Here is a 13521-nt window from a genome sequence, read left to right as displayed (position 1 = left end):
GGGAAAAAGGAATACTTTTCCCCGAACCAGCCTGCCATGTTAGCTTGTTTGTCACCACACGAAAAGCCTTGATCACATCCTCCATCATCTAGGAATAATTAGCTTTGGTTTTAAAGATCCTTTCATTAAGGGCTCCATATACTTTCTTTTAAGTGTAACACCAAGTAAAGAATTTTCCTTCGCAGAAATAATTCTCCAAGATTGTTCTGCAGAAATGGTGTTATTTTGTTGCATTAGGCATGTGCATCACATAAATCAATATTAGACATTCAGAAGTCTATCCACTCGTTTCCTTAACAGCCTTTTTTCATTTTTTTTTTTTTGGGGGGGGGGGGGGGATACATACAAAAGGGCGAAGCACTGAGGAATACCAACAAAGGTACATATAGAAATGGTTCCTACCATCTAAGGCTTTACTACTGTATAATCTAAGACCAACCATTCTAAGAGCAAAATTGGCAAGAAAGTATGTACAAGCGTAGGCATCTCTTTAACATGATCAAGAAAAGACCTCCCAATCTTTTTATCAATAGACATCTGATATCCTGCACAATGTTGAAAATCGGGTGGCCTTGTCATGGATGTTCATAATTTCATAGATAGCCTCCATAGAATCAGAACACATTTTCACCTTTCTAAACCCATAACAGCTAAAATTTATGAAAGTATAGTCTAATAGATTTACCATCCTTAAGCTTCATTAATTGTTAGTGAAATGACAGTGAAATATATACAGCACTTTCCAAAGACACCCCCAAGTGTCCAATGTGCTAGTTTTTAAATAGTTTAGCACAACCACTGACCAACTCAAGGTCACTAGTTCAAACCCAACATGGAAAATCCTTTCACAGAACAACAAACCCTTCTCTGCCTCATTTATTTAGTCTACACCAAGCTTCTTCCTTACGATCAGAACAAATTCATAGACTTGCTTGGGATCAGGAAGAGACTTAGCCACAGTCTCTCTTTGCATGCACCTTGTTGCCCATTCAATGAACTTAGGGCAATGATCCTCTGTTTTGAAGCTGCCAACAGTTTCATAGGCATAAAACCAGCAGTAGAAAGGGATGAGAGAAAGATCAACATACCCAAAGTTTTCACCTCCAAAATAAGGCTTGTCTCCAAGCTCTTCTTCTAGTTGCTTGAAGGTTGATATGAAGTCCTTCTTTGCTATCTCAAACTCTTCCCCTTTCTTTGTCCATACCTTAGTCACCACGTCAACCACCTGGGCTTGTTTCAACATGCTTTCAAAGAAAGAATATTCTAGAATGGTTTATATAGAATAAAATGAGATATCCTAATAAATATCAAATCAATCTACAACAATTATAATAAATATGATTGGGCAACCTAAACAGAATAGGAAATTACAATAATGAGATATCTTGAGTTTGTAATAATTTGATCTGGAGAATAAATCAGTTGGTTGGTAGTGGCAGCAACAATAATAAGAGCAAATATCAACCCTTTATACAACAGAGAGGGGCTTCAAAAAACAGTAAAGATAAACTCGGGGTGATTCTCATATGCATGGATAATAAATGATTACTTCAAAAAAGAAAAAAAAACTTGAAGTTATTCTTGAAGGAGATGGATTGGTTAGCAGAAAAGTCAAGAGTGATTCTCAAGATGAATCACTAAATGGAAACCTATGAATCTCTAAGTGGACAAACTCAGGAGTGATTCTTGGAGAAATGGACTCACTGAACAAAAAACTTACGAGTGATTCTAGAAAAATGAATCAATAAGCAAAAGAAAAAACTAAGAGTGATTCTTGCATAAATGAATCACTAAACGAAAGCTCGAGTTGAATAATCAAAACTATCAAGGAAAAAATTAAAACTAAAAGGAAGATATCAAAATATTGAAAACAAAAAAAAAGGGGGAGAACTAGAGCTTTGTTATTAAAAAAAAAAAAAAAGCTCCAATCTGAAAAAAAAAAAAACTATAAAAACTTGATTAACCTAACTTTGATGCCATGAAAGAAATAAATATAATCAAAGGAAAAAATTCTAGCAACCACAATGAAGAGAGAAAAGAGTGTAATTGTGTTGTTTACTCAGTGTAGTTGAACATACCTTTGCATATAGTTTGTTATAGATTTTAAAATATTGCATATGGATGTTTTAACTAGGATTCGGCCAAAAAAAACCTAGGATTGAGTGAAGTTTGTGTGAAAAGTTCAATGTCTTGAAGAAATTTTTTACTATCTGTTTTGATTGACGCTTGAGGCTTGACACAACATTAAGTCGAATGAAACCATTTTAAAGCTTGGGTTAAAGGGTGTGATACATACAAAGATCAACAACAAATCAATATAAATCATGAACATCTTCCCATCCCCAATAAGATCAGATTAAAATTTTCTGAACTACGCTGAATCATCAAGTTGCAGATGAGAACATGAAACCAAAATCAGACCATAAATTCAAAGCACATAATTTCAAGTTGCCAAAAATAAAAACATGAACATACCTTCTTATCAGCAAAATCAGCCCAGAACCTAGCCTGAGATCTGGTATAAGGATCAGAAGGCAACAATGGATTCCCCTTGTCCTTCCAGACCTCATCAATGTACTGAACAATTATCAGAGACTCACAAACAGGCTTCCCATTATGAACCAAAACTGGAACCTTCTTGTGAATAGGGTTCATCTGCAGAAGCTCAGGACTCTTATTAACCAAATCTTGTTCTTTTTTCTCATACTCTATGCCTTTCTCAGCTAGAGCTATCCTAGCCCTCATCGAAAACGCACTCAGCGTTGCGTCCAGAAGCACAACCTCGTGATGATGGCTTGCCATTGTTTCAACCTCAAAGATCAATCACACTGGTCTGATTCAAACTGTGTTACAGTCTTACAGAGGTATATCTATGTACGAAGAAGAAGAAAATGAGGCCGTCCCCTCTGTCCTGGTACACCGAACATGGAGATATACATGATCGCTGATGGATTGCGATGTGAATTGTGATATGAGGTCAATATGTGAAGTGCTAGTTACGGTCAATAAAATCTGTATTATAAAAAACAACAATTTGAAGGGTTGGATCTAACGAACCAAGGTTAGAATCTCCCAGAGAAAATGTACCAATATTTAAGTATACGATCTTGTGTATTCCCGGCCCTCAATGGAAGGATACATGTAACTGGTCCCCAAAAAAAAACAAAAAATACATGTAAGAAATAAAAAATAATAATAATTTGACCAAATGCTGAAAAAAGAAATTATTTACCCATATACCATATAGTCTATACCTTCATAAATATTTTTTTAAATACTAAAAATTCAGATCTTAGTCAATATCAAATCAAAATTCATTTTTTATAACATAAGGAATAAATTTCACCGATAACAGATATTATCTCCCCTAAAATATTGAGGGCAAATGATAAGCTTCTCCGCACTTTTTGATAGAACAAAGAGGTTCTATCAACAACAAAGATTATCTCTTCATTGAGATTTGGAGGCAAAAAGGTAGACTCTTTCGACTGAATTCAATTTTTTAAATATAATATTCATTTAGCTTTTTATTAACTAAAAGTCATTTTATTAAAAATTTATTTAATAAAAATTAGTTATTGTAATAAATTTGTGTTTGGAATTTGGATACATGTTTGTAAAAATTAGTTTAATAAATTGAAAGTTGTTAAGATTATATAAAACAAAATAGAATTCATAATTCCATTCTCCAGTATATCATTGTTTCAACTGTTAAAATATTTGAAGTTTTGAACATATGAATTCAAGCTTCAATATTCTCATGCTATTTAATTAATAAATATACATGGAGACCGGATGTATAAAATACACAATGTTAATTTAATTATAAATTCATATAAAAAAATTCACCAGTGATTATCCACTTTCAATAGTTATGAACTCAAAATATATTGATAGGACCATAGTGAAGTTTAATTTAATTAATTTAAAATTAGGTTGGAGGCTAAGTTGCTGGAGACCTTCTTAACAATTATTTTGATATAAAACTGACACCTAGTGGAGATGATTTATTATGATGTAATATGCCATTAAAAAGGATTTTTTTTTTTATTTCTCAATCTATATATGCACAAATTTTTAAGAGTTTGTTACATTAATAAATATTAATCTCATGACATATATTGCGTGAAAATTGAGTATTTTAAGTAATCTCATAAGAGGATGAGACAACCGAGCATTTGAGTGATATCATAAATATTGGTACCATGAATGATGGATTTTCATTGTATTAAAATAATATAATTATGTTAATTGAATTTTATATTTAGATGAGGAAAAATCTATTAGTAGCCAAATAAAATATTATGTGAGTCAAAATTTGTTACTTTAAAGTTGGCTAATAATGAGGTTGAGTGGTTAAGACTCCTCTCAATGAATATTCTTATGTGAGTAAAAATGATATAAAATATATTGATGATTTGTGTAATTGCCAGAACGCAATAGTCATTGTAAAGAGAGCAATGGTGCAGGTAGACATTGTTTGAGATACAATTAAACATGCTAAAAAAAAAGTTGTTTCAATCAATTATATGAAATCAGATGTAAATATGATAGATTCATAAATTATACCCCTAAGTAAGCATTTAATTATTAAAATGTGGAGGGGAATGAGACTTAAGTCAATTTGAAATTAACGATAATGGTTGTGATTGGAGATCGCATGAAGAAAGTTCAATGGGTAAGAACAAGTCATTTGTTAGTTTCGCTAGCACTAAATTTTATGTTCCTTCTTATTACTTGAGAAACTGCTATAATGTATTGATAAAAGGCTGAGCGAAAGTTCTTAATGTTTTTCATAGTCTTTTTGGGTGGTATATTCATCGTGGATACACTTGATGAAATCACGTATACGAATGTAGAGTAGGGCCGCTCCTATGATATAGTGGCAAAATCTCTAAAGCATTATTAAAACTAAGCGAGTATACAGCCAATAACGTGCAAAACTGTCATTGATAACAGACATTGTTGGAATATAATTTGACTAATAAGACCTCAAGTATACACTCAAGATCTGTTGGTTCAACAATGAAGTTACACCAACTTTTCTGCATGCTAAGTTTTATTGGTTTACATTTGATTCAAGTTAAAAGACACCAAATTTAAAATGATTGTCTTTCATGTGAATGACTCAGATGATAATGCTTTTCTTGACACATGTGAGGGATTGTTATAATTATTGTGTAAGTGTATCAAAAGGAAAAATCCCACATTGCCCACATAAGAAGAGCTGCTAGTGTTTATATACTAACGAATAAAGGTAGGCCAGTAAATGAGCTTGAACACCCCCTACGTGTGAGTTGAACAAGCACTAAGTTCTTTTATCGGGTTTATTTTTGTAAAATTATTAAATTAATTGTCTCCTTGGCTTCCCCATGAAAACCTATGTTTATTGTGTTTAAATTATAAGTTTATGGAGTATATTATTGATGAGGAGTTTTTTATTAAGTATTTAAATGGGTTAATGGCTTTAAATAATATTTAATTGTCATAACTTTCTCAACTTTTAAAAACATCCAAATAAATTGACTTTATGTGCTATTATGTTCTTTAAACCAATGTCTAAATACTTTGTCAAGGTCGTCCATGTGCTGTGCCTATATATAGTATAAGGAATGCAATGTGTTCGAGGCTTAGCTCTTCAATTCTCAAGCTTCTCTTCTATATTGTATTGCTAAGTATATCTGCTAATTTTTATTGTTCTGTGGCTTTACTTATTTTGTATGATGAATTTATTTAATTTTAAAAAGCTGTTGTATAAACAATTTAGTACAATGAAATAGCTATTCCTTGATACGACTCAGATTTTAAACCTATTTGCTACTTCTAACGCAATGATATTTGATAGAGAATCAGCAACTGAACGCAGAGAAGAAAGAAAAGGGATTTGCTGTTGTGTGACCAGTGTGGCATGTGATTTTCAACTTTCAGAGAGAGAAATATCATGAAAAAATAATTAAATAATTAAATCTCTGCAAAGTCAACTTGAAAAGCCGAGGAAAATTACATTGACTAAATTCGAAGATAATATCACTCTCAAAGCACTTTCACGATCCATTTTTTTAATTTTTATAAAAGATCAAATATTATAAAATAAAATTAAAAAAAGCTTAATTCACAACCATAATATCGTGAAAATAAAAGGATTTAAAAAAATAGAAACAGAAAATTGATTGGAGGCTGACACCTTGACAGATGCAAAGCATTGTAGTAAAGGTTGAAAATATCCTTCCAAATCAAAGTGCAATGGATGTTTTTGTTCAGAAGACGTCAGAAGAAATTCTTTTGCATGCAATAGATTTCCACCTCATTATGCTGATCAAAAGCTTGTGCAAGGCCACCACACCAAGATTTGACAATCCAGCGATAGCACAATCCAAGAATAGTTTGAAACCCAAACGGGACATTGAATAGGAAAAAATAATAAATCGTGATTTTTATAATTTAACAAGTCAAATTGATAGTCAAACTGATAACATAAAAATTAAATAAAAAATAATACTTATATATACAAATATATAAATAAAATATTAATTTGTCGATGATACTTGAGATCTTGACATCAAAAGCTACATGCTTAGACCGCTAGAGCTAGAGGCAGAGATATGTCGATACAAGCTCGCGATCTTAAAACAAAACTCTAGAGCTAAAGGCACACCATCATGTCACAACTCACTTTTGATTTTGATGCCAAAGACTATATCGCTAAAGCTAAAGGTAGAGGCTAAAGGAGAGGTTAAAGATTAGAGAAGAATAGACATAAGTAAAGTAGAGATTAGAAAAGAAAAATAACAAATCTGAGTGACCTAGTCTAATTTTTTAAATAAAAAAAATGGCTTTCAACCAAGTTGACTAGCTCCAGTTTTTGGGTCAAATTTAATTCTCTTAAAACTGCTTGAGTCAATCATGCTCAAATGTAAGAATAATTCAAATGGTTGAATCAAACCGTTTTATTGAGTGGTCAACAATCAGACCGTCCAATTTAGTCTAAGTTTCAAAGCACTGCTCAAAGCACAGAAGTAGAGAAGAAACGTCTATCAAAGGAAAATAATCTCAAACAGCAGATCTCAACAAGGAGATTCCCATCAAGATAAATTAGCACAAAAAACTTTGCATGTTCTTGCTTCTTAAACTTCCATAAGCATAAGATCTAGTGATTGGGTTGCAGAGTATATGAAGCCGATCTTCTTTTTTTTTTTTGACTGAAATGAAGCCGATCTTCTAAAATGAAGATTTGTATTACGAAATCTCAAAGAAGTTTCCTCCAGATTAATGATTGAGTCTCAGGATCATTGAAAATTCTGAAATCATAGGAGTATGCTCGGGGAGAACAAGGATCTTCACTATTAGAGGACTAAGGACAAAGGACAAGTAGTATGAAAGAATTCACATAAATGCTTAAATTCTTTAACTACTTGTTGCAGTGAAATCCAACTACCATGATGAAAAACTAGATTTCAGTTCTTCCAAATAAGGTGCAGTAGAGTATATTCTCAAAAACACTCGAGCTGTTGACTATTTCAAATATCGAAAACATACTAATGAGCCAAAGAGATGATCAAGTGCTTTTTGTTCATCACAACCGAAGGCACACTTAAATTCCACTTTTAGATGGTGAGCATTCAAGATATCTTCCGAAAGGCAAAGCAACATGATCTAGCTTTTAGTTTAGCTGGCTTATTCATATCGAGTTTAATTTGAGTTAAGCTTATTTATATCAAACTTTAAATGTTATAACATATAAAAAAATTTATATAGTCAAACTAAACCTTAATCTTTTGAGCTTTTAGACAGGCTTGAATGCCCAAATTATTAAATATTATATTATTTTTTATTTAATTTTAATTTTTATTTTAAAAAAAGTAATAGTTTCACTTTTTATCTTAATTTTATATTATCTTAGTAACAGTAAAAAAAGATATTCGGGCATTCAAGCTTAGCCCAAATTTCTTCAGTTTTATTCAGGTGACTTAAATAAATTCAAAGTAAAAAAAAAATCTTTTAAATTACCATGTTCAACCTGAAAATTTTTGGAACTTATTCGGCTTAATTCAAATTATCACCTCTAGCTTTCAAAGAAAGAGAAGTTGTTTATAGGATAATTTTATCTTTGAGATAGAGTATTAAAAAACTACTTTTAAGTGAAGATATATAGAGCAGTGCTACTTGAAGAGAGGAGGAGATTGTACCTTCACCCTATAAAATGAGATAGGAATTCTTAGAATTTCATTTGCAGCATTTTGCTCATACTGAAATGGTTGCCAACCATTAGAATTGTATGAGAGAAGATTTGCAGCTTTAACAATATGATGTGCATTAGCACGAACTTTGTATAGGCCACCATTGAGGGTGGCTAAATCCACTTTCATCCCATTTAAAGTCATAGAAGTACAAAACTCGATCCCTTGTCAAACTGAATTTTATATTTATAATATATATATATATATATATATATATAGGATGTGCTAGGCATAGCCGGAATACTACGCCTGCAACCCCAGCCACCTGTGAACGGATTATCTCCTCTTTATTTTTTATCTTCTTCTCTTCCTTTTCTTTTTCCAGTCATTAGATGAGGATTTGAAGGTTTTGAATTTTATGTTTTTTAACAAATTTTTTCATTAAAATGCTAAATTTTAAAAAGATAAATAATCAAACTTAAATGATTATAATTTAATTTGAACAGTTTAAAATTGCTTCTTCCACCCATCCGCTTGAGTAGATGTGTAATCAGTAGCAAAGTCAGGATCTTGCATTAGGGAGTGTAAATTAATTTTAAAAATAATGATTCAAAAAAAAATTATTTAATATTTTTAAAATAATTATATATTTTATAATTGTCCTCTACTTATTATTAAATGCCATTAAAATATTTATTTCCATATAAGTCACTAATTTATGAAATTATTTACATATAAAAATATATATAATTAACCAGAGATTTAAAAAAAGTAAACAAATAAGTATATTCTTTTCTAAAAATTATATTAGAGTTTTGGACTTAGTGAATTCATAACTAGACTTAAGTTAAAACATTTATAAAAAAAAGAGCCTAGATTTCAAAGGATTTAAAATTTTATAAATAAAAAAAATAAGATTACAAATATCTACTACTCATTTATAATTTCTTTTAAATTGAGGGGGTGCATATGCCTCTTTTAATTATATGTGGCTCCGCCACTGTGCGTAATGCAAAGGGTGGGAAGTGGAGTGGAGTGCTACGTGTATGTGGGTGGCCTATCATAACAAACGAGATAAATAAACAAAATCACACACTTTTATGATTTTCTTGAATATTATTATAATTATAAAATGTGTTGGTACATTTAAAATATTATAAAATGCGGTTTTTTTTTTTTTGTTTTCCGGGGGAATATAAAGGGGCAAAGCCCAAAGCTACATGAGAGTAAGCGAGAAAAGGCCAGACGGGCGCCAGAGAGATGATTACAAATAGAGACCCCTCAGCAACTAAACTATTGTTAGCTAATTTTATCCCAGTATATATAAAAGCTAAAATACACATTTAGTTATTTAATTCAACACAATATTTTATTCTAATTCCTTAATTTTATAAAGTACATTTTTAATTATTTAATTCTAATACTGTTAATTTCATCCTAATAAATTTTTACATTGCATTTTCAAATATTAACAAAACATTCTTAAATATTGATATATTAAATTTAATTTTTTTTCAAATAATATTAGTTAACATAAAAAATAATCACTTGAAAGTAAGGATGTGAGGGTTAAAAGACTAAAAAGATATTTTATAAAATTAAATGACTGATTAAAAATTTATATAATGTTCTTTATCTATATATATAGTTATCTAAAGCATCAGCGTACAGATTGCCCCATTGATCAAAACTTTTTTTATTATTTTAATTTTTTTTAATTCAATCAATATTATGGAAAAAAGAAAGGGAGAAATACTGTAAGTGGCACACAGTAATTCTAATTATCCCACAGTTAATATCAGTATCAAAAACATTCACAGATATCGAGAATGGCTAGTGCCATTAATTGTTTAATACAAATTTAGAGTAGAGAATATAAGTTGAGTTTGACAAACCGTACATTTTTTTAAGGTTTCAAGCTTGATAAACTGGGAGTTTTAGTATGATTGAACTTCTAAACCCAACTTGTTTAGGCCTTTATTTTTGCCCCTGAAACATAAAATATTTTCAATTTTTAAAAATAAAATTAGCTTTTAATAATATATTTATAGTTTAAAATTAAAATTTATATTATTTTTTTAATTTTTAAACATGATAATTTATGAGTAAAATTTAATTTTATTTCTCTACTTAGTATTTTTGAAGTGTGCTGGGTACTAGTATACATTAAAAGGTGGAACAATTTTTTTCCAGTATTATTGCTTTTATTAATCTGCAGTCAAGTTTCGAGTATGTGATGATCAGACCCTTATTGACCCTCCACGTGGCAGCCCTTAATTTTTTTTACCAGCTTTGTGACCTATTTTGGATCCTTGCTTCTTCCAAGCGTGCCATATCACCACCTCCATCAGGACCACCACCGATCAGGGTCTCTTTCTTTTTTTTTTTTCTTCTTTTCCTCCACTTCTCCCATCCCCACCATTCAAATTTTTTTATTAAATAATTTTTTTAAATAAAAAATTAATAAATGGTGAGGATGGAGGAAGTGAAGAGAAATGGAGGAGAAGAAAGTGGAGAGACCCACTTCCGACCACCACTGGCTCTCTCCATCACGGACGACACAACCAGAGGAAGTTTTAGGCCAAAAAAAATGGTTCGTCTTCATCGACGACGACGAAGAGAAAGAGCTCAGAAGACAAAAAGATCCCTGGCTTTTAGACAGTTCAGGTATGAGATTAATTTTTTTCCTTTGGAGAAGCTTTTACACTTTCTCTATCGCCGCCCCAAATAAAGAATGTTAATGCATTATTTATTACATGATTCCTATTCGACTGAAAATCCCCCAAAGTTCACCCCAACACGCTTTTGGTGTTTAAGAAGTTTTATACTGTCTGGGAATTTTTTTTTTTTTTACCCTAAAGCCTTCTGATCAGCATATTATTTCAGGAATGAATGTGATAAAAATCTAAACTGATCTAGATTTTTTTTCTGAAAGCTTGTAGAACAACATCAACAGCGACAAGATCTACTTCCTGATGTGTATTCCGAAGTTATATTAGAATTTGCCTCTCTGTTTTTTTTTTTCTTGATTTTGATTGCTGTTGAGATACTTTGGCATAATTGTTACTCTCATCGATGGATTATATTGAAGATGCAGGAGCTTTCTATTTTCTTCCCCTACTTTCGTCTTACTCTAATCGTAGTACAACTCGAAGCTTCTTTCCTCCTAGTCAACCACCGACACCGTTCTGGCCAATGATTCCGTCGACAGGTCCATGGAGGACAATTATAGGGTTAAAGGGAGATCTGTCGCCGGCGTTGCGGCGTCTTGGACGGAACCCTTGCCTGCTGAAATCATAGGAAGTAGGAGCTGAATCGACGACGATAAAAGGACGAAAGGGGTCGAGCCTCGAGGTGATGATGATCAAAGGAAGGGTGGTTGTGGATCTCTTCAACTGAGTTCATCATCGATGATGATAGTAAAGATCCAGAGCTGACTGTGGAGGGAGCGAGTGTGCTTCACTTCCATTCACATGCTGCTCGTTAATAATAATAATAATAATAACAATAAATAAGGATGCCACGTCAGAGAGTCAAAGAGCGGTCAAAGGTTACATATTGAATGCCGAGTAGAGGAATAAAATTATACTTTAATCCTAATTTATATTTTAGATAAAAAAATAGGGAGAATTACAATACAGGCTTAATATATCATGTTATTGTACTGCAGGGTTAAGGTTTTTTATTGTAATTTTTTGAGAGTAAAAGTACAATTTTACTTTTATATGAGTTGAAAATTCAAATTATGCACAACATCATGTTCATTGATGCATAACACAATATTCATGCTTGTCTAATTGATTAGTAGGTTTAATAAAATACACAAGTGACGTAAACAATATACAACACAATATTCATAGATGCACAACATGATGTTCATGCACTCTCAACTAAATGTCCATGTGAACATTGTGTTGTGCATTCATGAATATGGTGTTATTCATTTATGGATAATGTGTTGTACGTGTTTTGTGTGATGTATATTTTAACCTATAGATCAATTGGATACACATGCATATCGTGTTATGTATCCATAAATATCGTGTTGTACATTTATAGACATTATGTTGTACATGATCTAAGTTTTTAAATCATATAAGGATAAAATTATACTTTCACTCTCAAAAAAATATATATAACAAAAGCCTTTGAGCCTACAGTACAATATCAAAATGTATGTGTTCCAAAGTAAAATTTTTTCTTATTTAAAGGCTTACAGTGTGATTCTCCAAAAAAAAAAATATAACATTACAATGAAAAAAGTAAATTATTAGATAAATTAAAATAAAATAAGCTTTTAAGGCTAAGGCCATATGGGTTGAGTTTGTCCCTTTACCAGCTATCTACATATAAATTATATTTAGATTTTCTAGAAAGCATTTTATTTAATTTACTATTCATTTACTTTTTTAAAATAATATAAGTTTTTATTTACTTTAAATAATGGAAAAAAATTAAAATAATATTTTAACTATTGACTTAAAATATAATAATGATTTTATTTTTTTTGTAAAAAATAATGATTTGATTAAAAAACAAAAAAATAAATCAAATTTGAACACCCAAAGTAAGAGATATAATGCTCATTGTTATCAAACTATAAATCTAAAAGTATCAAGAATCTTAAACTTATTTTTAATTCAATATTGTTCTTTAGTTCTTGAAATGGTATAATTTGATCCCTATTATTAATAAAAGTTAACTTTTGTTATCACTAGTTAAATAGAAAATAACATAAAATGGCTTTAACATTATAGAAAATGATCAAAAAATTTATAATAAATGATCCAAAAATTATAAATAATGACCCAAAAAATTACAAATAAGGACTAAGAAAATATTATTAGTCCTTTTTTAATATTCCTTCCGTCTCAAATTATAAGACCCTTTTAGACAAGATTTTACATACCAATAAATCTCATTAAATACACTTAATAACTTTATTTTTTTCAAAACAAAAATGTAAACTTTTAAAAATATCCTTCTTTTATTTTTTTCAGAATAAAAATGTAAATTTTTAAAAATATCCTTCATTTAATAACATTAAATTTACACCTAATTAGTATTAAATAGAGAGAGAAAGGGTAATATTAAAATAAGCCTAACTAATGAAACATTAATCTTCTTAAAGTGGCTTGTATTTTGGGATGGCAAATCTCTCCCAAAAGTTTTTATAATTTTGAATGAAGGAAGTATAACTTTTAAGGTCCTTTTTTTTTAATCATTTTTTGACTAATTAATTGTTAAAGTTAACTTTTATTAACGATAAGATATAAATTGCACCATTTTCAAAAGTTGAAATAGAACATTATACCAAAAATTAATTTAAGACTCAAACATTCCT

General features: G+C 30.4%; 2 protein-coding genes across 4 annotated transcripts; one reads left to right on the top strand and one right to left on the bottom strand.

The window, feature by feature from the left end:
* Positions 1 to 673: 673 nt before the first annotated feature.
* LOC129315526 (probable glutathione S-transferase) lies at positions 674 to 2999 on the bottom strand. 2 transcript variants are annotated; one of them, XM_054959289.1, is made up of 3 exons: positions 2476 to 2999; positions 1102 to 1225; positions 674 to 1025 (listed from the first exon to the last, which is right to left on the bottom strand). In XM_054959289.1, exons 1-3 carry the CDS (start codon positions 2800 to 2802, stop codon positions 910 to 912), a joined length of 567 nt encoding a protein of 188 aa, XP_054815264.1. In that variant the 5' UTR covers positions 2803 to 2999; the 3' UTR covers positions 674 to 909. The 2 variants fall into 2 exon arrangements, with proteins under 2 accessions (XP_054815264.1, XP_054815263.1); XM_054959288.1 differs by having other exon boundaries at positions 674 to 1225; positions 2476 to 2986.
* Positions 3000 to 10653: 7654 nt separating this feature from the next.
* LOC129314871 (uncharacterized) lies at positions 10654 to 11911 on the top strand. 2 transcript variants are annotated; one of them, XM_054958361.1, is made up of 2 exons: positions 10654 to 10844; positions 11275 to 11911. In XM_054958361.1, exons 1-2 carry the CDS (start codon positions 10673 to 10675, stop codon positions 11475 to 11477), a joined length of 375 nt encoding a protein of 124 aa, XP_054814336.1. In that variant the 5' UTR covers positions 10654 to 10672; the 3' UTR covers positions 11478 to 11911. The 2 variants fall into 2 exon arrangements, with proteins under 2 accessions (XP_054814336.1, XP_054814335.1); XM_054958360.1 differs by having other exon boundaries at positions 11269 to 11911.
* Positions 11912 to 13521: the final 1610 nt, after the last annotated feature.

Source organism: Prosopis cineraria, unplaced genomic scaffold (assembly GCF_029017545.1).
Source record: "Prosopis cineraria cultivar Desert tree isolate PC_DT_omini unplaced genomic scaffold, ASM2901754v1 PC7, whole genome shotgun sequence".
Taxonomy (NCBI): domain Eukaryota; kingdom Viridiplantae; phylum Streptophyta; class Magnoliopsida; order Fabales; family Fabaceae; genus Prosopis; species Prosopis cineraria.
This window is presented reverse-complemented; position numbering and strand designations above follow the sequence as displayed.

Excerpts from the sequence above, each read along its gene's own strand:
- LOC129314871 (XM_054958360.1), top strand. The coding sequence starts at position 10,673 with ATGGAGGAGAAGAAAGTGGAGAGACCCACTTCCGACCACCACTGGCTC. Across the intron at positions 10,845-11,268 it reads CTGGCTTTTAGACAGTTCAG|ATGCAGGAGCTTTCTATTTT; the intron begins GTATGAGATTAA and ends ATTATATTGAAG.
- LOC129315526 (XM_054959288.1), bottom strand. The coding sequence starts at position 2,802 with ATGGCAAGCCATCATCACGAGGTTGTGCTTCTGGACGCAACGCTGAGT. Across the intron at positions 1,226-2,475 it reads CTGATTTTGCTGATAAGAAG|GTGGTTGACGTGGTGACTAA; the intron begins GTATGTTCATGT and ends AAACAAGCCCAG.